Genomic DNA, 25,860 nt, shown 5'->3' with positions numbered 1-25,860 from the left:
GGTCAAACGGGATGGGGCTTTGAGCAACCAGTTCTAGTGAAAGGTGTCCCTGCCCATGGCACAGGCTGATCTTTAAAGGCCCCTTCAACCCAAACCATTCTGTGATTTGCTGAAACACAAATCACAAAGGTACTTTCCACAAAGAGATCCGGGACTGCTCTCTGAGCTCATATATTTATTTCATAACCAGTGCTGAGAAGGTTTAGTTCGCAAAGTATCAAATGAATCATACTGCCACCGCTTTTATTTAGAATATGAAAAGGCATTCAGCACTGTGCAATTATTAACATCGACTTTTCTACACCCTGCTTCCAGTAAAAGGCTATTTTCTTCAGTCTTTCATTTCACTAGCATTGCAATTTGTCCTGCAGTCAGATTGCTTCAGTAAGCAGCTCTAAAGAGCAGCTCCAGCGCCCACTCTCTGGGGATACTCACTATCTTTTACCTGGGGAAAGGGAAATGGACAGATGTAGCTGAGAATCTCAGGCTGCAAAAGATCAAGCCAGCCACAATAACCATTATATTCATTTGCTAAACCCTTCAGTTGAGATTTTAATTACATTAGGACAACTAATTTTATTCATTAGAGCTCAATTAAATTAATTTGAAATTCAGGATAGTAGCATTGTGGTAGTACAGCCATATTAAAGTTGAAATACAATATCTTCTGATTGCTTTCCTCTGACACAATATTGCTATTTACACAGAATTAATATACAGACATTTTCTTTAGCAAGACAATGAAATTTTACAAACAAAACTTTGGATATTTTTATCTAGTGTCATCATTAAGAGAATTCCCTTGAAGATAAAATGGAAACACATCTGTTTTCCAAAAAAGGAATTTCACGGTAAATGTTTACTTAATGTTATCATGAGAATATTTTCATTTTCTGACCACAGAAAGCTAGCTCCACAGTCCTTACCCTCTACTCAAAGCTTACATACAACTAGCCTTATTCAGGCTGAGGTTTTTGAAGCACCCACCCATTTTTTACAGCACAAAACTGCAGCAGAAAGAAACACACCTCCTGCCTTAAAGCAGTTCTTGCTATTCCTAAGGTATTTTAGACAGATGCTGGTCTAAAATTTTCTTGAAGACCTTCAGCAACCGAGATTTCACAGTGCATATCACAGCGCTTTTTTTGTCTTAACAGAGCTGCTACTCAAGCGGCAGGAAAAGCAAGGGACTAAAATTGCATCTCTGCAGGGTCATTTATTACCAGCTTGTCTTGGTAACCTGTGTGATTTCAACTAAAATCATCTCCATCCCCATTGGCATCTGTGTTTAGGACTTTATTGTGCATTTTATAAATCTTCATGTTGTTACTTTAATTAGCACAGGAACTGCCAGCAAAGCCAAGCCACAGCTATTAACATCCAGCCAGGCTTCCTTAGGCAGGATTCTCCCTTGGAAAGTAGTATTCCAATCACACTATTTGTGATTAACAGCTCAGGATTTCTATTCACCCAGGGAACAAGTACTTCTTCACGCTAACTAAGTTTGGAAGAAAAATTCTCCTTTGGTGAATGCAGCTCCCTGTGTTACCCCTCACCCCGCCCCCCGTATCTTTGTAGTAACTTTGTATCCAAATGTAGAGAGCCACATCTTGTGTAATGAGAAAAGTCTGATTTGATGCCAAAATGCTTACAAACCAAGGAAGCTATTAAAAAAATCCCTTAACTGGAGACTTAACTATTGAGCAGGGTCTGGTAGCTTCCTCCTGAATGCAAAACTGAAGCTGTCCCTGCAAGTCTGGTGGGGAAGAAGCATTTACTGCCTCAATGACTATTTAAGCTAAAAGTCTGCTTAAAATTAAGTTTTCAGAGACTTCTTTTTTAAAATGACAGAAAGCTTTCATATAAGACTGTGTTCCTTGTACTTCATTGAAGAATACATCCAGTCTTACTAAATCCCAATGAGATTAGGAAGATATATTGTTCGTGCCACCAGTCAACCAACAATCAAATCACGAGAGGAGCAGAGAACAGAGTGATGACAGGCCACGGCGAGAAAGACAGCTTCCAATTCATCACCAGTACCAGCCACTACAATTTAAGCCTTAAACTCTTCACCAAGGGAGGAGATTTAACTTTCTTTAGAGCTTCACTGGGATGTTTTCATTCCATTTTAACTGAAGGTATTTTCAGCATTCAACTGAAATTCAACAAATTATCTAAATCATGCGTTTCCATATGGCCTGGAAAAATGAAGGCAGGAATGGGCTTTCATTCAAAATTAGATGTGCATTGATCTGTCTGTCACAAGACAACTTTTTGAAGGTGAGGTTTGGAGTTTTTATATATACATATATAGGTAGTTTAAGTACATTCCTTGGGTCTGTAGGGCTTAATTGAGATTACTCTAATTTTCTCAAAATTTTTTTACTAACCCACACGACTAAAGAATTGATGATTGCATCTGCCAGCTAATCTAAAAGGAGAAAACAATTAAGAATTACTTTGCCTTATACTTTCTTTTCTAGAATGTGCATTTTCAGTCATTCAATAAAAAATTACTTCCATTTATGCGGTTGAAATGCCCAATTCTATGCTACAAAAACATGATTACAAGAGATAGGGCTAAGAAACATATGTATTCCCTTGTTTTACTTTGCTTCAAAAGCAGATAATCAGGATTAATTTTGCTGCAGAGACTCTTTAATGAATCCATAAATTCTAGTTAAAATCCAATGAACATTTATTCCAAATACTTTGGTTCCCTTCTATGATCTATGCATTATTTTATTTCTTCAGTAATGTATGCTCAAGTAGAACCTCGGCTGTTCTATAAGATCTCCTCCTGCTTTCTTATTTCAATGCTTTCAAAGCTTGAGAGCAAAAGGAGATACCCTATTTGCAGGAATCTGTCCTATTTTATTTGCAAATAGTTTTCTTAATTTCTGCAACAGCCAGCTCTTTTCCTATAAACAAACAAACGAAAAACACAATCAAATAAAACCTCCAAACATAAACAATCCACCTGAAACGAAGTACTCAGACAGTTGCCTTGATGTGTAAAGTGGAAGCATACAGGTTACAACTGAAGGATGCGTGTTACACCGCAGAACACATCTAATTAAAAATTCAACTCAGATGTTGAATCTCACGTCTAAGAGTAATTTACTGCATTTTTCATGTAAAGACAAATTAAAAATTAGAAACTGGAGCTAAATTAATGTTCTATTTCTGCAAAAGTGACCATTTGTTGCTAAGCATAATCCCTTATCTAAAAGGACTGCTAATGACAAAATCACTATCAAATGGAATACTATCACAGCTTCCATTAACTCTCTGGGGAAGCTGCTAAAAGACTTTCAGTTCAAAAGATTATACTGCTGATGAGTTTCTGAAGTTCTGAGTTTTATCTGAAAATATACACATAGAGGTATATTTTACATTCAGAGGCTGCTGCTCCAACTGTCCAGATACAGAACTGGGTTTTATTCTATCACTCTTTTCTTATGAAAATTTTGCTTTAGAATTAAGTCCTTCTATAGAGATATGGGAATAAATTTGGTAAAATTCAGTTCATGAAATACTGTGATAGAAAATAACAAGGAAAAACTTGCTTTTTCTGGGTATATTTTCATTCCAATCTGTAAAAATCAATGTTGAAAAAAATCCACCTTTTAATCATACATGTTGTTCACAAAATTTTTACAAAAATGATTTTTTTTACATAAAAATCACCAAGTAATTAGTTCTAATGCAATTATGGATTGACATTCTTGCAGTATACACCACAGAAAGATTAAAAGTAGAACAAGAAGGGTATTCATGTGGTGTACTGATTTACCAAGGATTCTTGAGATATTTTCGCTCTGGTCTGAACCCCAAAACTGAACCCTAACAAATTCCAAAATATTGAGAGTACAGCATGTAATTCACACTTAAAATTTTAACTCACTATGCAGCAAAGCAGGAGAAAATCAAGCACGTGACTGAAACTAAAGAGGAGTCTGCCACAGACACTACAGGAGTATGTACAGAGCTGTATAAAAGGTAAGAATATTTTGAGTCATCAATTCTACCCTGCCCTTTGCGTGTCAAAAACTGCTGGGGAAGGGAGCACTAAACAGGAAGGGAGAGATTCCACAAGGCAATTATATTGTCTAAGGGCTATATGCAAAGCATAAACCACAAAATCCAGATTAAAATAAATGGAGAAAAATGCAAAACAGTATTCTTGCCATAGGGAATACCACGTAATTCACTAGAGAAAATGGATTACATGGCCTGACAACAGTAAGGGGATGCCAGAGACTGTTCTCATAGCAGAACTAAGCTATAATTGCTGCATTGCTATAATTTTTATTGGGCAAAAAACTTGCAGCTTTCACTCAGGCAGCTCTCACCTTAGTGCTACATAGCTTTTAACAAGTAATTTCGGCCCCCATTCTCCATTTGAAAAATCTAGTATTATTCTCTATGAAAACTTTTGACCTTCCTCATTTAAAGCACTGTCTGACATGTCAAACAAATTGCTGCAATAGTATTTGTTATGGAGTCAGAGCTGCTCTTTCACTACGACACCATGAAAAGAGTAGAGATGCATGTCTGCATGTCAAGTCTGCATGTCCCTGACTTGAACTATCATTTTGTCCTTTATCCCTAAGGCATGAGACTGGCAAGGAAGGGGAGAAGACAAGCCAGAGAAGTTGTGAAACTGGTGAGCAGACCTGTGATATATCCCAGTGCATCTGGTAAAAATGGCCAAAATGGCAAGAAAAGTTGGCAAGCTGCACCAATGCTTTTGGTTACTCCTTGCCCACCAACCATAGCTATGTAGGACCCTCCACTGGCCCAGAAGTAGCATCTCCTTTTCAACTGGAAACTTTTAAACTTGTCACTAAGATAATTTTCTTTAAATCACTGAGAAATCAGTTGTGTTGATGTACCAGTATTGCGTTCCTCCAGGGCCTCCTTTAGTGGCTATCGTGTCCTTTCTCTTAAAACACATCATGAAATTAATAATTCAGATGGCAAGTGATTACCCTCCTGGGGTTTCTCAATTGGTTTCTCCTATCATTTTAAAAAATTACTAATTGACATGAAATTTTTTCAATACTATCTCAGCAGTTTATTTGATGGCACTTCACAAGAAAACATCTACAATAAGATTTTTTTTTTAATGAGTGCCTATAGTTAAATATTTTTGGGGGAGTGTCACAGAGCAAAGTGCTGGAATTTGAGAGTAATGCACTCAGACCACATTTATGTAGGGTGGGAGTTTCATGCACCCCCCTACAGCACTGGTCATCCCCAGCAGTGGAAGGCCAGTAAAATAGCAGGTGAATTTTCCTGAGGCGCAATCTTCTTTGATTATTCCAAAACCTTAGAGTGCTGTAGCACAATAGTATTATTACGCATCAGACAATCAGACATCCACCTTCTTTGGCAACAAAGATCTTGGAAAGCTCAACAGTTGTTTTAAATCCTCCTTTAGTGTTTCAAAATATGGGGGAAAAAATTCTGCATGCATGGTTGTGTCTTGGTCCTGCTTGTTCTCTAAGCACACAGCGATACTTACACCACTGTCTCAGGGGTATCCTGCAGATCAAAGTTCTTTTTGCACAGATATACCTCCAGTTACAGCACCTATCTCATGTAGCCTCTGCTTGACTTTCCCTTGGCCAAAAGCAGCTACTGAAGATTTCATTCATGTAGCTCTTTGTTATTTCACAACATACCTTACACTTATTTTTCAAATGCTCTTACTGAACCAGCTTACATGGTCTCACATTCACTATCTTCTCTCAGCAAAGACATGATCTCTGGAGACCTGCCCAAAATCAAACAGGAAGATGGCATCAAAGTTGTGAGCTCTTGTTACAATATGCTATTCTATGTTGCTTTGTTTCGGTGGATGACAAGGGTGACACCATTGAAAACCTAATGATTTCTGGGTTTAGCAGCACCACAGTTTCCTGTAGCTATGCATTTATTCAGTAGCATTTAAAATGCAGTAGTCAGTACCCATTTTGTTATCTGAGAGAGCACTGATCCCCATCTACAGACCATACTGGCATATACATGAACAAGTGAAGCAGAACATATTCCATGCATCTCAAGCAAAGTCTTAAGGCATTAGATAGATAAAAGTCCACAGAGGGAGCATGGAGACATGCTGGAGACACAGAAGTCCTTCCCATTCCTGAGATCTCTGTTCTTTGCATCTTGGCTCCACACGGCTGTCAGGGAACTATAGGAAGTTGTCCTTTTTTTCTGTTAGTGTGTTTGGAGCTGGAAGAATTTTAGCTCATTTTTGACTGCTTTTTTTGGTGGAGGGTGTTGAAGTGGGAGATACAAAACTAGATAAGCACAGAAATGAATGGCTCCATCCCTTCTTTCGAGAGGACAGAACACTTGAAATAACAAAAAGAGATATTCAGCACAGAAGTCTGTCTTAATGCTATTTCAATATGCCAATAGGAAAAGGAAACTGTTAACGGCTCCTTTCTCTTTACAGCTAAAAGATAATAAATAAGGAACTCACCTGTTCCTGCTTTTATTCTCCTAATAGAACCCAAAGAAAAATAGCAGAGTCATGCAAGTCACCCTTGGTTGCCACACCTGGACTGAACTGAGGTTAGCAGCTTGGTCAGCAGCTTTTTTTTTTATTATTTATGTACAGTTCATATGCCCACACAGAAAGGAAAAGGTGGATTACAATGGGCTACTTTTGATATGGAAGCTTCTCAAAGATAATTTTGTTCTGTTACATTGTTCCTTGAGCCTTTTATCCTCAGTAATGTACCATGACATTGGCATCAAATGTTAGTACTGTGCCAAAAAATTGCCTTTGGGAATGCAGTGCCTCGTGTCTATTCTTCCTTGCTTTTAACTCCTGTGCATTCCAAAGAGTCTTATGATGATTCTTTCCTACAGTTCATCTAGTGACTGGATCTGTAAGGAACATATGAGGAAGTTTAAAGAATTATGTATCTTCTGGGAAAATTTTGGCTTTAGACGTATACTTCATATTTTGCATCCTTAACTCGAGCATAGTAATTTAAAAGCACTCAAACACAAAACCTGTTTTTTTCTAGTAACCAATCTGGGAAAAAAATTTAAAATCTCATTCCATATAACGATTTTCCATCTGTACAGAAGGACCAGATCCTTAGGAGAACAGAGATAACTGCTCCTTGAGTTCATGCAGTAATTGGCTTCAGGAATGTTCCTAATGATGTTCCTAAAGGCAATAATTCAGTAATTTGCTGGTACATTTCACAGCCATTTGCTTATACCACAAGAAATTTGACCCTCAGGCATCCTGAATTCTGCAGAGACTGAACAAATCTCTTTTTAAGAATCTGGTCCCTCTATTTCTTGTCCTTACAGCTCTATGAATTCTCCATATTTGCCTCCAACTTTTTAACACTTTTGCATTGAAGCAAATTGGAGTTCTTTCTTTTTCTTGCTTGATTTTGTGGCTTTTTTTGGTTTTTTTCCCCCTATCCTTTTTTTTGATACAGCAGCAACTTTAGCAAGGCATTGAGAACAAACAAGAGCTTGCCTCTGTCTTCCACGGAAGTAACTAGGGTGAAAAAAAATGACAAAAGGCTCTCCCAGACTGCAAGGTCTGTGCTGAGCTGTGGTGGTGATGCATGCAGAGCCCAGTCCCTCACTGCAGAAGGGCACTGTGGTGGAAGGAGCCCTGAAGTGGTACAGGTTCTTCCAAGACACTGCCTCAGAGTCCCAGTCACAGACCAGTTTATGATGGCTCAGTCAAATGACAGCACATCTACAGAAATGCTTCACAAACCGACCTCTAAAGTCCAATGGGAATCACTCTTCTAGTCATCCACCAGCACGTCCCTGTCTAAAGGAACTATCTTTCACTGTATAAAGGAACAAAGGATGTTGCCAAATAAAGGCCTGGGAAACTTTAGGACAGAAAGAAGGATGATTTTTTTTATCCTTAATCCTCCTCCTCAGAATCATTCCAAAAGACGAAACTGCTTGAGGTAAACTTTCCTGACTTTTTCAGACACGAACCCACACATAAAAATTTCAGCTGTAGGATATCTAAATTGCCAAAGTTTTTAGTAACTCCAAATGGGCTCTTACAAAAGTTTTAGCAGCTACCAGCTCTGCCTACAAATCTAAGTTTAGAGGAAATATTTAAGTGTTAAGAATAACAGCAGGATGGCTGTAGGACAATCCAGTCTGGTAGTAACAGTGAAGTTATAACCCAGTAGACTGTATATACAACAGCTGAGATGAACTCCAGTAAAACTTTTATGCCCTACCATAACATCATCATTTTCTTTTTGCTAGATGTGTCAGAGAAAAATGCTATCTAAGGCATTTGGAATTCAAGACTAGAAGCCCCAGAGATGGCTTTTGAAATGTGAAGGTGTGTGATAAATCTATCAGATAGTTCTGCAATTTTTGAAAGATATGCCTTTTGTGCATATGTGCAGGAAAGATTCCTTTTTCTCACCCTATATAAGCCTTCTCTCCTACTTAAATGCTGTTGAACACTGGCATTAAATACTTCAGTTGGCTAACAAGAAACAGAAAAAACACTACAAAATTTATAGACGGAAGAAAACTCAGCATTTCATACCAGTAAGTGAAATTACAATTTTGTCTTCATCTGCTATCAAAGTTAATAGCTGTGATTGTGCCACTAAACAGACGCACAATTGAGAAGCACAGATAGCAAATACAAATATTTGTTATTTAGGACAAGTAACAATTTTTTTTATTATTGATCATTCAAGAAGAATGTAGCTTATCAGTTATTTTTCCCTATAATGTCTTCTATATTGGAAAACATTTCACAAAATCAGAAAGAGTGGAACTGCATAAGAAGAGACAGCTTCTACCTGGCTCTATTTTACTTATAAATATCAGGATATCATATTAAGTTCTCTGTTACAAAACATTGCTGTTAACTCGCATCAAAGTTGGAAAGTATAAACAAGTTTCAAAGCAAAAATATTTTGCAGGAATTTTTCTATTACTTTCTTTAATTGAAAATTTTTAACCACCGTGGCACAACACAATATATTGCAGAACTCCTATTAAGCATCAACAAAATTGCTTTGCTACAGTAATACAATAGCAAATAGGATTCAAAAGAAGTAATCTTATTTTTATCTTATTTTAGTAATTTGATTTTATCAGACCTTACTTATAGCTGTAGAAATCAGAGTCATAGCATTAAAGCATTCTACTTCACATGCCAGCATAAATTGAAGTACTTCAGATTCTTCCTTGATATTTTTCAGATGAGGGTGAATAAAAATAATTTTGATGTATCCTGACCAAACCATTACTTTGTGTTCTCATCCATGACCTTTAGGACTTACAACTATAGAGAACAGCTACTTTGTTCGTGTATGTATAAGGCAATAGAAAGAACATGGCCCATCCAATCCTGGAGCATGCTGTGCTCTCTTGCTATTAATATTCAATTCTTGGGGGAGGGGGGGCAGTTTGTTGGGATTTTTTTGGGTCTTTTTTTCCACTCCTAGGAATACCATTCAGTTAGCCAGTCTTTAAGAGGGCTTCACTCTTCCTACCCTATTGCATGCTTCCTCACACAGACACTGTAATTCAAATGGTCACAAATGCTGGCATGCTTTTTCACAAGAAAAGATGTATCTCTCTAAAAAGGAGAAAAATAACACACAGATGTTTTACTGGAGAAATTTGCTATTGAGAATGGGTTATGTGGATAACAAGCAATTCTGTTTTGGTGTCTGTCTACCTGATTCAGTTTGTGGCAAGCTCCTGGTTTCCCAGAGCATTCCACACCAACATATTCTCTCTATCATACACCTGAAAGGTCCATAACACTATCTGCAGTGGAACAGAAAAATGTGGCTTTTCAGGAATTGTAAGGGAACAGGAACTGTCTTTTCAGGCCAGTTGTTTAGCCCATCCAGTTTGCAAAGACGATGAGTCCTGAAACAGGAGGTACAAAACTGCAATGATGACAATTACACTTTTCATTTACTCAGAGGTATTTTCTAGTACCTTACAAAAGTCAGAAATTATTTCAGTGGCATTGAGAACTTCCAAAGATCTTGATGAAAGGTAGAAGGGGAAACAAGCCAACTTTTTGCCTGAATGTTCTATAAAAAAAAATTGCAGTCCTTTAGTCAGCAAATTTCAAGGCTCTTGAAGAGAAAAATCCACTCTACAGAAATGAGGCATTTATTCATGGTTTTACAACAGGTCATATCAGATCCAGGCAAAGAATATGCATTTGATATCTAGCATCTCTCGTACCACATAGCATCATCTATCCAATTACAAAATTGAACCTTTTAATAATGCCATAGTTGTTTTGAACCTTCATGAAATATTATGAAAGCTTTCTTCCCACAGAACACAGAATTTTGAAACTAAGCATTGGTCAAATGGGTTGACCCTGGCTGAGTGCCAGGCACTCACCAAAGCCACTCTGCCACTCAGCTCCATAGCTGGACAGGGAAAAGAGAACACAACAAAAAGTTAATGAGTTAAGGACAGAGAGAGATCACAAACCAAACACCATCTCAGGCAAAACAAGACAAACTGGGGGTATTAACTGAATTTATTACTAACAAAATCAGAGCAGGATAATGAGAAGTAAAATCAAATCCTAGAAACACCTTCCTCCTCCATCTCCCTCTTTCTGGGCTCTTCGTCCTTCCCTGCAGAGATACAGGATGACGCTGAAGGGGGCTTATGGTCAGTTCATCACACATGGCTCCTACCACTGCTCAGGGAGAGGAGTCTGTTCCAACATGGGTTCTCTCCCACAGGAGGCAGCTATTTATGACCTTCTCCAGGGTGAGCTCACGGGCAACAGTTCTCCAGAAACTGCTGTCATGTGTGTCACTCTTCCACAGGGTACAGTTTTTCAGGCACAGCCTGCTCCAGCATGGGTCTGTCTTGGAGCCAGCTGGCCTTGACTCTGCCAGAAGCTTCCCGAAGCCACCCCTGTAGACCCCACTACAAAAACCCAGTCACACAAACCCCATACAGCATGATTATTAGCTGCACGTAATGCAGAAGGCAGCAGCAATCTTACATTTTGCAAATCTGACATTAGTTTTTATCTTTTCTTTGCAGTAACAAAAAGAGCCCTAATTCTGTGAAATATGCCAGACAGCATCCACCACAACCCAGTGCCTTTAGAGAAAGTGCTATCAATTAGATATACATTCCAATTGTCACAGCTAAGCAATTTCTTAGACTAAAGGGATTCTGAGTGATTTCATGGTACAAGAAAAGATAGTTAATGTAACACAGAAAACTTACATTGTCACTTGAGGTGTCACATAGCAATTGAAAAGATTTCACTGCCCACTTGAAAAAATAAGAATAATAATGGAAAGGCTTCAGTGAAACAAAAATCTGTATGCCTCAGCATATAAAGGACTGGGTTTTTGTACAGAAAAAATCTCTGGGTCCATATATTCAGGGTTTTTTTGCAAACAGAGCCCTAGAAACAGCAGCGCTCAGATTTAAATTGGATTTTGGAGGGCTCTTTTTCCTGTGGCAGACAGTCAGAAATCCTGATGACTGTCCAATTTACAAGAAACAGATGATGTCATTTTGATAACGCTCCCTTCTAGGTTCACATACCCAAGTGTTCAGACAAATTCAGACTTTCTGTTTTCTGTGAAACATCCAGAAAGGTCAAGATACCAAAGACAGAAAGACAAGAAATAAAAGTACAGTACTTATCAACTCTGCATTTTAACATTAAGCTATGTGAGTGTCTGTGTGTATATTCTGTTATGTCCAGAAAAATACAGCATATATTCTTGATTCCTACAGGTGTGAAAAAATAGGGTTCAAAATCACATCAACAGGAAAATGTTGCAATTGTAGTAAAGCATTTATTTATTTCAAAACATTATTACATTGCTAGAACATTATTTCAAAATAAAAGCCATAGTATATTCATTCAAAACTAGGCTGTTAAGCATATATATTTAAACTCTAATTTTCATACACACAGTGAAAGAAATTTATATTTTACAAGTAGCAATTTTTAATAGACTTATGAAAAATATGTTTAAAAATAACTGCCAAAATCTGTCTCTTTAAATATACAAAATACCCTTCCTGTGCTGAAGATACCTCCCTTAAAAGCCAAAAATACCTAAGTCAATAGCTGAGTCCACATCAAATCCTATGAAAACAGCAGTGACATAAAAATGTAAAAGCGCTGTACAAAGGAAGTACAGCTTTTTTGTCTCAGTATTGTACAAATCTGGTTTTGTTTTAAAAATGTTTTACAAAAACTGCTATTCTGGAACCTAACATCCTTTCCTATGTGCAGGAAAAAGTAGGCCACTGACATTACCTATATTTACTAAAATGTCTCCTTCTCAGAATTGTGAATCAAAGAATTCAAAGGGAATTTTACCACTTATTTCAATGAGAGCAGGACTGAAACTTCTCCTCAGCATATCATTTAGTAATCTCTCCTGGTCTTCCACTGGTTTTATAATGCAAAATATTCCAAATTCTTAAATACACTAACTGATGAAATCAGAACTCAAGTACTTCAGATTACAAGGCTGGTGTATGGATTAGTTCACTGTAAAACGGAGTGTTCAATTAAAAAACCCAACAGGAAATAACGCTGCATGCTTTTTAATTAAGAACCCTTTCTCTTCTCTTGCTTCCTTTAAAGTCCTTTCTGGCATTTTTTCTGGAATGAGCTTTTTAAGAAGGTGCGGTATCCTGGATCATCCACATATTCATTCTTAAAGCGAGAACTCAATACTCTCTGCCTTTTCTTCTCTCCCAAGATAATATCTGCTCCATAAAATGTGTCTTCAAATCTCATGTCAGAAGCTGTAGACTAAAACCAGACATTAATTACACATACATACAATTTTTATCTTTCCATATTTTGCATGTCCTATTCTGCATTAAATTCTCTGTGTCTGTAGTGTTCATTGGAAACACATAAGTAACATCTGTTGTTAGTCTCAATTTTATCCAGGGATCACACAGTCATGATAATTCTAGGTGAATTATCATGAAATTTTCATGAAAGAAAACAGTGACATGGAAGTGATGCAACTGTTGGGCAGGTTTGATCCTAGCAGTATCATGTAATATTCACCACCTTGTATTATTCAGGAAAGTTTTAAATGCAAGGTACTATGTCATGGATGCCTGAAAAGAAGCCTGGGCACTGCCTAATTTGCAAAGAATCAGGGTCACGGTTTGGTCACCCGTCACCAAATTTACACCAGCTGGGAATCCCCACTAACAAAGCAGTGGAACAACAAACAACAAGCCATTTGGGTAGAATCAGAGGCAAAATATTTTGGACCAACTTACACTGCTGGAGTAATGGAAGAACTCCCAAGATTAAGTAAAACATCATTTAGAAGAAACTGGTGTCTTTTACTTCAATAGACAGAAACAGGATCATAGGCCATCTTTAACTTACACTGTGTTCAGCATGAGGAGGGGAAGGAGCTGTTGGGCATGGCTTGAGGACTGACCTGTATATTTCTAAAATTTAAAGCACTAGTAAAAAATCATGCAGAAGTCTCAATAACTGTTGTGGTGTTTTTTAGTCAGCTGGCCAAATTTAATGATTTAAATCCATAGTTAACTCCTTAATGAAGTTAATATGCAAATAAATAAAAAGACAATGATTTCTGAAAAATAAATTTTAAAAACAATATAATAAACCCCATTGCTATTATTCTTATTATTACCCTGCATTCTAGAGAAAGAAAGTCAATGGTATGCTTTCCAAGTATAATAAAAAGCCCCATTAGATGGTTCTTTTAACATTTTCCAAGACATCTATCTTAACCCTAGTCAGGACACTGAAAGATTTGTGCATTTATCCCAAATTCACTTACATAAAGGTTTCTTGACCTAGAATATTTGACCAGTGCACTTTACATCAGAAAAAAATGTCTTAAGACAGGTAAAAACAGTCATCTCCTCCAACAAATGTACGGAAGTACTTTCCCTTTTCAACCGCTATGAGTTATACTCTCTGTGAGGTTCAACACTTTTCCACTAGGCATACATACATCAAAATATAGCTGGTGGATGTTGTTTGAAACAGCAGGAAACTTAAAAAACAGCAGCAAAGATTTGGTTTTAAACCAAAGACTAGTCAAATGCTGATAAATCCTGCCAGCAACATTAATGAGTTTTGATCAGTTATATGGTTTCTTACAAGAAGTTAATTATCTTTTTATTAAATTAAGGCTTTTAAAATCACAAAGCTCTGAGAAGCTGTAAAGTTTCTAAAAAACATTATCTGTTATAAGTAAACTGAAAGAGCAGAATGTCTGTCAAATTAAATGTTTACTAACTTGGTCATTCCTGATCCGACAGACCAAGCAAACACCATGTCCCTTTTAGGAGAAAAGAATTATGTCTGACAACAGCATTTGCCTGTACTGGAAAAACAACTAACCATCTCACTAGCAAATGGAGAGATGATTGGGCTGATTTAGCCACTCTGAAGAGCACAGGCTTCACAAAACATGAATCTGTTTAAACCGAAAATCCAAAATAAATCCTGGTATAGTGTTATTGGTCTTTTGAGCATATACACATATTACAAAGTTAACATCATCAAATACTTACTAAACGTGCTTTTACTCTCTTAGGAAGCTCTTCATCCAGTGTATATATTTCTTCTCTCTTCATTACTATTTGAGAACCATCTTCAAACTCCACCTAATTGAAAAAAAAAATGAGAATTTGAAAATAAAATAATAATTACCTCTTGCAGGAAGTTCCTGGAAATATTTCCATATGAAAATATATATGTAAGCAAAGAAGACATATACAGACATTTTGCTATCTGTTCTAGCAGAAAATTAGGCTGAAACATAAAAAATATTATTTCTTCAGAATTGCAACATATACTTCATTGGAAATAATATCTAAGCAAAAGACTTCAAAATCAGCACTGACACATATATAAGGAAGTAAAAGTTTTTAGATTAGGAATGCTGAACAGTAACAAGACAGGCAACATTAGTTTGCAGAAGTGACATATTAAAATGTCCTTGTGTCATTTTTATTTGTCTCTAATTCTTAACTTGCTTCTGATAAATAAAAAATTAATTTTAACATCCTGTGATTCAAGGTTGAGGAAGACCATGTCAAAAGAAAGTGTGAGTGACAACTAAGGAAATACCAGTTAACAGAATTTTATTGAATCTGATGGAATTTCTTTTAAATGCTCTGTTCAGAAGATGAAAAGCTTTATCATGCTTAGGTTTAGATTTAATCCAATATGAACCCTGTTAGCAGAAAATGAGAAAGCAAATGTAACTAGGTGTGAGGAATGTTAAAATGCTGAGGCTTTGAAGCATTTAAGCTTTTTCAGGAGTTGCTGATTTTTTTCCTCTAGTTTAATACTTCATCTAACAGTTGTGAACTTCAGCTATTACCTGTGACTGCAGTTTAGCTCCCACAAAAATGCTAATTTAAATTTTGGTATAAAAATTAGAAGTCCCATTTTACATCCTTAGGTAATTTAATGAGACTATGTGAATGACAACAGCACACTTGACTAGAAGACTAAGCACATATATCAAACACAGGAGAATACTGACTTACCAAAAATATTATTACAGATACAAATGAACAATCATGCATTTGAATTTGTAAATAGACTGTATTTTTTTCAAATTAAAAGCTTGCTGTAGCTGAGTATGTCAGATTGATATGTGAACAGCTGAAAAATCCATATATCCATTCTCAAAAGCCAGGATACAGACTATGATCTATTAACTTCCTTAAAACCAATTTTTCCATTGCAACTAATAGGGCTGCACAAATCTGGAATGCATTTAAAATGCATAGAGCACACAAGTGGATAATAAAATCACAAGAGTCATCCTTACTCCTTTCTGCTCCTGTTACTAACCCCATAAGCCTGCTCTGTTAGCAGTATGTTAGAGGAACTTAAAGGTCAATTTGCCTTAAGCTTGTTTAATTAAATGATGGCAATCCAGGGTGCAAGAACAGTCTTTCTGCTATTCCTGCTCCTTCCTGCACAATGCATTTGGCAATATTTTTGCATATTACAGTTGGTAATAATGTTTTTTGCATCCCTGGTGAAAAAACTGGGTAGGAGATTAACTCTGACATTCCATGCGATAAGAAAATCTCTTCTTAAATGGTCAGTATATTTGTTTTTACTCAGTGTGCAGTAGGATGCAAATATTCCATACCAGAGAAGGCCATGCTTGCAGTAAGAACTATGTTGCACATTTAAAATGAAGAGTAAGTGGAAGTTCTTTAGGTATAATCCAGCATATCACACTGGAAATAATTTGCCTACACTTTGATAGTAAACACAAGAGCTTCTCTAAGACTTTCAATATCATCATGATTCATGCAAAATATAAACCCGCAATCCCAAATCGCTCCAATTCAATTCAGATTGCAGATCCTACATTTCAAAACATCATTTTATAAGGTAAGTTATTTCACTTAGATTCTGCTGCTGTACTGTGTGATGTTACTATCTTCATGAGATTTCTTCTACAAGCACATCATAAATCGAAGGAAAAACTGTCAGAAAGCAATTAATGGAGTGAATGGATAATTTAATAAACTCTAACTCAATTGTGAACCTCAATATCAGAAATCATCAAGAAATCAGCTGTAGATCACATTAATAATTTCACTTGAGCACCTGCTTTATTTGGCAGGTTTAGCTCTGCTTAGGGATTGTATAGGATACTGGCTGACAAATGAAAACTGTATGACACAAATTCTGGTGCATTTTGCCATAGCTCCTACATGCTCAAGTACTGCTGCATTTGGTACAAATGTCTGATGAACATGACAAAAATTCACAAAATTTTTCAACTAGAACAGATTTGCCTTATGAGATCTAAGAAATCATGCAAAAGACTGGGTAAGAGAATCCCAAAGGTGCAACACAGATCACAACAGATGACAATAAACCTTTGTTTATGTGTGAGTCCTTGGAGCTTTTAGATACTGTTTAGAAAGACCAGAGCAAGAACTGGCCTTGAAGTTAATCTTGCACCCTTCCTGTCATAAACTTTTTGCAATCTGTGGCCACAGGCAGCCTCCTCTCTCATCCTGAAGACAAAATACTTGCTTGTCTCTACAGTTCTATGTATTGCAATATGGGCTCCCTCTAATCTTTAAACTCTGTAATTTCCCACCATTATACAGATTGTTAGAAGTAATTTAGCTGAGGAACTCTGAATCTTGCTGAGCATCCACATGCTTATCCATTTTCCTTAAACAAAACTAATTTCATCATGTTGTGCAAGATGTCTAAAATAAGACGTTTGTATTGACTACATCAAATTCCTTCAAATATGAAAGACAACAACATTCATCTAATTTTCCTCACAGTATTCCTCAGAAGACTAGCTGCTCAAAAGATTAAACAATTTGAAGATAAATGTTACTACAGAAAAATAATCTTCATACTTTATAAAGAACTTTTGACCTTCTCAACATAATACAGCTGCTAAATATAAGGGATGAGGTAAGATTTAGAGACTAGTTCAAGACTTTAGGCATTTGAGTGCTTGAATTCGATTGCAAGTCATTGGAAAAGTGAGAAGGTCAATGCAACAAGTAATTTGGTTTCCCTGTGCCTTAATTTATCTAGAGATATAACAGTAAATTTGCCATTTTGGTACAGTAATGTGAGGCCCCCTGATGAAAAGAGTTACATAAGTGAAAATTATTACATATATATAAAAGAAATGGATCTAGATTCTCATTCTTTCAGAAGTGCTATTATTATTGTGATTGTTTTATTGCAGTTTCTACCATTCACCTGGGTACTCAAAGCTGCTGACTGATTTTTCTCAAACGCAAGCTCAAAAAATCCAGTAATTGTTAGTCTGAAATCAGAAGTCAGCTTTTTAGCTTTGCCTTCAGTGTTCAGTTCCCTTTTGCCTTTGCTGAGGATAAAATGCTCCTCAGATTAACTAATGAAAAAATGCCTCAGACAAATGAATGTTACGTTTTTCTTCCTAGTGTCTCCCCTTCCAACCTTTTATGAAATGCCTCAGGTTCATTGCAGGCTCATACAATACTTAATTTTATGTCACTAATTGTACAATTAGCTGTGAATTTACAAAATGAAAGCAAACAACCTGCAGAAAATAACGTCATCTTTCAATCCTAATGTCCCACCTGTTTACCTGAATTCTTAAAGAAAGCAAGTAATTTTCTGGATTTTGTAAGACCAAGTGAAATCTCTCTGCCAAACAGTGCACAGCACTTGCTACCACATTAGAAAGTTTTACATATTAGTTAAAGTGTGGTAACAGTTACAATAAGAATTCACGCTCCAGCCTTTCCAGTCTTCCTTTCCAAGTGTGGCTGGCCACTCCAATGCTAGAGCCAAATGAGCAATTTACAATAAAGACATCCTAGCAAGCGCATGGTAATAAACATAGATACTCACCTGATACATGTGAGCTGTATTTGTTCCCAGGTACTTTGCACCATACAGTTTTCCATCAGGCCATTTCACTTGGACAACCTCTCCCTCTGCAGGTGGACCCAGCCTTAGGCAATCTCTGCTCTATTTACAAAGAAGATGGATTCTCAAATCAGTGAGTGAGCCACTGCACTGAAATTACCAGTAAGATGCTTTTACAACTTGGTAATTGGAAAAGATTTATTACCATGCATGTTTCAAGTTTTATAATCCTGCTAACAGCCTAATGCTTATGTTAGCCCTTATGAAAATTAAATACTGACCAGAGAAACACTCTTTACAGCTTGATGCTGCATTGGCAAGACAACATACACATAAATCAGATCGCTATCAGCAACTATGATACACTTTGACCAAAATTAATTTCTAACACACACTGAAAATAAGGATCACTAAAGTGCAATTGCATATGTGCAAATGCTTTCTCTTTTACATATGCAAGTAGTTCATGTTTCGTTAACCACAGCACATTTTTTGCTGGATGCTATATTTGCTGACAGACACATACATGGATCAAACCATAAATGGTGAGAATGCCAGTGAGCTTTTTGCTTAGCTGATGGAGAAACAACAAAAGAATCCAAATGCTTGTGAAAAAAAATTGGAGGAAAATATTTTTTTCTGTAGGATATAAAGCACTTTTGTTCCAATGGTTTGGTCAACTTTTGTGCCTGACTTGTTGAGCATATCAGAGCATCAGTAGCTGCAACATGTTCTTCCCATATGTCTCAGTATGACCTACATGACTCGTTTTCAGAGCACGCCAACCACACACTCGTAACAGCAGCTGCTCACATGAGAAAAAAAGAAAAGGACTCAAAAATGATGTGGCACATCTGGGCCCATCAATTCTCTGTTCAAATCCTCACTCCAACAAAGGCATCTCTCCTTCATAGTGACTACATCAAAAGACCTGTAATGTAAATTACTGCTGACTGAGTGGCATTCTCCTGGGTGTGAGAGGACTTTGTGACCACATTACCTGAGCTCATAAATGGCCTACAGTGGGAAGAGAGAAGATAAAGACAAGGACACAGGTATAAGGACTCAGTGACAGGACCTGGTACTATCTCAGGTTGCCACAATACTATCACTGTTTTCATAGATTTACATAGAATAACTTAGAAAAATATTTGTATTTTGAGTTGAACAATTCACTTCCAACAGAGGCCAATGATCATCATGACAAAGAACTTAAAATTTGGGAGCAAAAATGCACTCCAGTGATCCTCACTTGGACATTATCTTGATGTAATATCATTCTACCAAATCCAACCTTTATAAACTGATTTTAATCACACGTATCTTAATCCATGAGTTCGATTCAACATGGGATAAAAGAAATTAAAAGCTGGATTTTCACATAAACACCTTCCTGCATGACAATACTGTCTCTGTCACCCCTCAGGTGTTTTGCAAAGGCTTTAAAATATAGCCTCTGTGTTTGCCCAGCAAAGGTTGCTGTGATAACCACAGAAAGATATATCCTTTCAACATCAACACACAGTTGGAGTAGGTGGAATTACTGTATTACCCTTCCTAATACTTTCAGGAGATGCAGGAGGAAAGGATGGCTGCTGCAGTAGAATAGTTATGACTTTGCAGGGGACAGGGAATACTAAATGCTATCATGGCTCTGACTATAAATTAAATTAAATTAGACTGTATTCTTAGTTGTTCTCTTCTTACTGATGACTGTCAAAGTGGTTATTGTCATTATGATGTTTCTTCCGCTATCTATTTATTGCAAAAGTACAAAAAAGGAGTCTTGGCTATGTGTCTTGAAATGAACTTTTAAAATGCATCATGGAATGGAATAAATTTCCTGAAAACAAGCAATCTAACAACAATGTCAAGCCTAACATTAATTTTCCAAGAACAAAAGCCCAGCATGAATTACTCCCTTTGCAACTTCCACAAGAAAAAATATCTCACAGACTCTAGGATAGCTAATGGAATTGCTCATTTGGAAAATTAAGAGTCCTCATGCAAATAACCAGACAAATGACAACCTCATTTTTCATGTATCATCACAATGTCTTAGTCTATGGAACAATATTTGGTAAATTGGTACTAGTTTTTATTAATTCCTACCAGAGCTCCTACTTTTTATTTTCATAGGATCATAACCATTTGAGATTCTCTTTTTAATACACAAATAATTTTTACAATTTTCTTTCTTGGGAATGATAAGACCCATTTCTTAGATTGACAAAATGGCAAAAATGCAACCTCACTTTTTTCTCATATAAGAAGTCAGACAGCATATAGTTGGTATAGCAATCCTTCAACATCCCCATACCAACTATAAATAACATACAGCGTGGGCTCCATCTACATTCAGCTTATAAACCATGCACATTTCCCATAAAATTACATAATATATTTCCATCTTTATAGAAATGGACAAATCATGGCCATCTGTACTGAAAATACAATTCACTTATATGTCCAGTTTCACATTCCTGCTGTTGCAGAGCTCAGAGCTCCAACTCCAACCATGACTAGCTGTCTCTAAAGATGAATACTTCAAGGCCTCCCTGGACCATTAATCCAAGCATTCAACAACTCTCACAGTGAAAGAGTATTTGCTTAAGTGAAGAAAAATCCTGTGTTGAGGAATTTCCTGTATTTCAGTTGGTACCTGATGTCTTTCTTTCTGTCATTCTGCATCACCCAGAAGTGTGTGGCTTTATCCTCTTTACTTCCCACATCACATGTTGACATATTTGGATGAGATCCTTCTGAGTCTACTGCTCTCCTGAACAGTCCCAGCTCTGTCAGTTTCCTCATATCACAGATGCTTCAGTTCCTCCATCACTTTCATATCCTTTTACCATATTTGTTCCTCTATGTCCACACCCTTCTTATACAGGTAAGACCATAATTAGACACATTACTGCAGATATGGTCTCCCCAGCGTTAGGTTTACAGCTATTCAAAGAGACACTTCAAGTGCATAACCTATAAGTAATAATAATAATAACAATAATAATTCTGAACGTTTTCTTGTTTATTAAAGGTAGTACTTTCTGAGTTTAGAAACATTTATTTTGGAATTCATTATATACACTAAACTAAAATAGTATGCAATCTATTTGCAATAGATTTTGGAAATCCATTTTGAAATACTTGGGTTCTCTTCTATGCTGTCATGAAGGAATTCATATGCAGAGCATTGCAGATAAAGAAGACATTTCTTCTATTTTTCTTCTGACATTCTGTTGTTTTTACCAGAGAGGTTGGTTTGATTTATTAAGGCCAGACACATTTGAAAGTAACAAATCCAACTGCAGTGGCAGATGATGGTTCACACAGACTAGGAACAGTGGAGTCACCCTAAGAAAATATCAGGAGATTGCACCTGAAGCATGCACTGGAGTCCAGGAACTTGAAATGTTGCAATCACGACACTTGAAGAAAATATCTTCAAATACATTCAAATGCTTTCCCCTAAATTAAGGCAAAGAGGTACAGATATTCTGGTCTAAGATGAACTTATTAACTATTGAGACTATTTTCCTAAGCCATTAAAAACGGATGTACCTTGGATGCCAAAAATTTCATTTCAACAATGTTTCCCTGATTATTTGGTTATTAAATCAGCTATCTCAAACTCAATATTTTTTTGTTAATTGTAAGACTATAAGAGCCTTTGACTTCTTTCAGATTTCATCCAAAGGAGCCAACTGAAAACAAGTACCTACCCTCTGAACCTCTATATGGGCTTGCAGGATCAGTGTTCCTTCCACTGTGAGCCAGGCACAGGTTTGACTCCACCTGATGAACTTGAAAAGGTACCAGTCTATGAGCCCTGGTGATATGCAACCTAGAGTCCAGAGGGAACTGGCTGGTGCTTTTCCCAAGCCACTCTATCATATTTGAAAATTCAGAGTAGTCAGACAAAGCTCTTGATGACTGTAAAAGGAAATATCTTTTCTATTTTTTAAATGAGAAGAAAGTAGAGTCAGGAAAATACAGACCTTTGAGCTTCACCTCTGTGCATGAGACGATCAAGGAACAGATTTTCCTGGAAGACATATTAAGGCACATGCAAGACAAGGAGGTGATCCAAGACAGCCAGCATGGCTTCACTAAGGGCAAATCATGCCTGACTGATCTAGAGGCCTTCTGTGATGGTGTCCTGGTTCTGGCAAGGACAGGGTTAATTTCTGCAGTAGCCAGGAGGGGCCATGGATCGGGCCTGGAGGTTATTCTATATAGCCTCATGTCATTGCTGGGCACAGGGGAAGCGACTCTCTTCTGTGGAGGAGCTCCTTCCAGTCAGTGTGGCACAGGAAGCTGTCTGGCACTGTCTACTGCTGGGGAGAGCACTGGTCATTGTATCTCAAAAAACTTGTTTAAAAATAGGAAATGTGGCCAATATGGCATCTTTTAGGGGAGGTATAAACCCAACAGTAGACAAATGTTTAAAACTGCTGCAGAAAACAATAATAATCTCATAGAAAACCACCAGCACACGTCTATTCAAATCCAGGGGTCCATCATATCACCTGGCTCTTGTTAATGGTTTGGATGACAGGTCATTTCACCTTAACTCAGGAGAGCATACATGAGGTGTGATGATGAAGATCCCCAACTTGATCCTGCAAATGATAACTTAGACTAGTGTGCTTGCTTTCAAAGCTGCTCTTTGCCTCCCCTCATACATAAACATTCTGTAAAATGTCTCCTATCAGAATGAATAATATCAATATTCAATTAGATCAGATCAGAGTGGGAGATCAGTAAACTCAGTTCTGATATCTGTGCTCTTACAGTGAGAGCTTACTAGGGGAGAAAAGAATAAAACATTACAAGGTAAAAAACATTTGCAATCCGTAAGTAGGAAGTCTGAAGACCTTTCTCTAAAGCTAATGACTATTCCTGAGACATTTTCCTGAACATGGCTCTAAAAATTCATATATATAAAACAACCCCAATACAGTAAAGATTAAGATTTCTTTCCTATGCATGAAAAGAGAACGCCAACAACTTGGAAAGATGTTGAAGAAAAAAAATGTATGGCATACAGTATTAAGTGTGAATATTTTCTGCAAGTGGCTCCCTCTTGAAGGTTACTCATATTGACCACTAACTCATCTGAATAAGCATAAATTTCTTTATTACTGTATTAACGCAACTTCCTTTTTAGTGGGGCAGAGGAAGCCACAGAGGCTGCTTCTGACAAAGAAGCCCATCAGAACTTCTACTATGTCCAGCAGAGCCAATCTCTAAAGGCTGTGACGATTGACACATTGGCTGGCCCAATTAGAAAAGTTAGCAAAACCTCTGCGATGACATATATAAGAAGGAAAGAAGGCACGAAATTCCTCTTTCTCCCTCTCCTTGGAGGGGTGGGGGAGGGCCCAGCCAGGCCATGCAGCCAGGAGCCAGTCTGGTGCTGCAAGCAGCCCCGAGACTGAGGCTATGAGCAGCCAAGGTTAGAAGCAGCTGCTGCCATCCCAATCTGTGAGCAGCCACGTGGCCAGAAGGCACAACTGGGGTGGCGCCACGTGGTGGCTCCCATCTCAGCATGGCTCGCAATTAACTTTACTCTCTTAGCTACTTATAGCCAGCTGTGCTGCGGACAAAAGGGCAGAAGCGGCAGCAGCAGCTTTTCGTTTTCAATGGCCCACATGAGGGAAGGCACTGAATGGAGCGGGCACAGTTCCCGCAGCACTGGCAGGGACCATGTGACTGGCAGTGAGAAGCATGGAGAGCAATTCCCCAATGTGGACCCCGGTTGGGATCAACCTTTCAGTGCTGCAGAACTCTACAGAAACTTTCCAGTTGATACAGCTTGAGAATAAATGAACCTGTGGACAACAATGCTCTCCTGAGTCAGAAAAAAGGAAAAGGTGAAAACATGCGGGCGCAACAATATGGTGACACTAAGGTCAGTGAAAAGGAGGGAGGGAGAGGAGGAGGTGCGCTCAGTGTCGTACCTGAGATTCTTCTGCAAGCCATGGTGAGGACTATAACCCAACAAAGTGTTTCCCTGTAGTTCATAAAGTGCATGAAGGGATTCAGCATTCACCTGCAGCCCACGAGAAAAAGGAGCTCACACAGGAGTGGGTGGATGCTGAAAAGCTGTAATCTGGTGAGAGTCTGGAACAGAGAGAGAACCCTTGCTTCCAGAAATAGAGGAAAAGGACTCTTGCTTTTATACTAGAGCATCTCATCCTTAAAAACTACATCCTGTGAACTAATGGCCTAAGAAAAAAGCAGTTGTTGGATAACTGCTTTGGCCATGGGAGGGTCAGGTGGGACGGCTACTCATGAAAATTAGAACCATGTTGGAGAAATTCACAGAGAACTGACTCCTGCAGGAAGGATCTCACAGCATAGCAAAAGAAACTCTCCCTAAGTGAACTGAAGGAAGATTTTTAGAAGTGACAGACTGACTGAAAACCACATATTTGTCTCCCTGCACTGTTGGTGGGAAAGCAAGAAGGGTTGGGGGGAAAAGTGTGCTAAATGTTTATTTTAGTTTTCATTATTCTCTTTTATTTCTGTCAATTAATTTTTTTCTTTACCCCTTTTAAGTTTTTGAGCATGTTTTGCCCTTGAAGTTTTTCCTTCACAATCCTTACCTCAAGTCATGAACACCCTTTAATTTCTGTTTTCCTCTCCTCTGCTCAACTATAGCAGAAGAGAATGAGTCAATAATTTTTCATGGGTGCACTGGCATTGAGCCAATGTCAAACCCATGACACTTATATCACTGTCTACAAACCTGAGGTTTACATTCATCAACTGGCATAAATTTGAAGTAAATTTTTATACAGGTAGAATAACCTCCTCTTTTTCTAAACCATTTAATTCTTTTGGAATGAGTTAAACAAGTTTCAAATCTACCATATCAGTAACATTCTTCCACCCTATTCCCAGGGGGATGACTCTACAAAATCCATAACATAGAGCAGTCAACTGTCATCAAGCATTAACTAAGAAAACAAATCCAGCTGGCACCTTTTTCTTCAGGAGTGTTTTAACTGAGCAATCCCAATCCTGTGAACAACCTCAGGAGCTACTGTTTTATCTTCCTCAATACTAATAGAACTGTTTATCTATTTAACTGGCAGACACTGTACTGAGCTTTGTTATTTTTCAAATCATTCTGGTTTAGACTGTATTCAAAATAAATTATTTTTGTTTGCTTATATTGTATTCAAATTACGGTATTTTCTCAGTGTCACCTAACAAACATTTCTGCGTCTCCTTGACACTCCTGGCTTTCACTTCCTGATTTGCTTTGTTTCAAAAACAAGATACAAAATGCTTCACTGTTTATTGAAATTGTTGTCAAATATAACTGATGGTATAATTGACATAAACAACACAGGTTAGAAGTGGTTAAGTGCAACTCCTGCAATAGGTTTTGTGAACTAGTA

General features: G+C 37.5%; 1 protein-coding gene and 1 long non-coding RNA gene across 6 annotated transcripts in view; one reads left to right on the top strand and one right to left on the bottom strand.

The window, feature by feature from the left end:
• Positions 1-1,712: 1,712 nt before the first annotated feature.
• On the top strand, positions 1,713-8,933 carry LOC141727206 (uncharacterized). Its single transcript, XR_012578252.1, has 3 exons — positions 1,713-2,283; positions 3,918-4,005; positions 4,620-8,933. It is a non-coding gene; the product is annotated as an uncharacterized LOC141727206 (long non-coding RNA).
• Positions 8,934-10,117: 1,184 nt separating this feature from the next.
• Positions 10,118-25,860, bottom strand: part of KDM4C (lysine demethylase 4C) — a 246,689-nt gene continuing 230,946 nt past the window's right edge. For all 5 annotated transcript variants that reach the window (XM_074533711.1, XM_074533713.1, XM_074533712.1 and 2 more), the window contains 3 exons: positions 18,428-18,547; positions 14,593-14,685; positions 10,118-12,826 (listed from right to left, as the gene is read on the bottom strand). In XM_074533711.1, the coding sequence (XP_074389812.1) occupies positions 12,650-12,826; positions 14,593-14,685; positions 18,428-18,547 (390 nt within the window). In that variant the 3' untranslated portion in view covers positions 10,118-12,649. The remainder of the gene's footprint in view (positions 12,827-14,592; positions 14,686-18,427; positions 18,548-25,860) is intronic.

Source organism: Zonotrichia albicollis, chromosome Z (assembly GCF_047830755.1).
Source record: "Zonotrichia albicollis isolate bZonAlb1 chromosome Z, bZonAlb1.hap1, whole genome shotgun sequence".
Taxonomy (NCBI): domain Eukaryota; kingdom Metazoa; phylum Chordata; class Aves; order Passeriformes; family Passerellidae; genus Zonotrichia; species Zonotrichia albicollis.
Note: the sequence above shows the minus strand (reverse complement) of the source record. Positions and strands in the feature narration are given on the sequence as shown.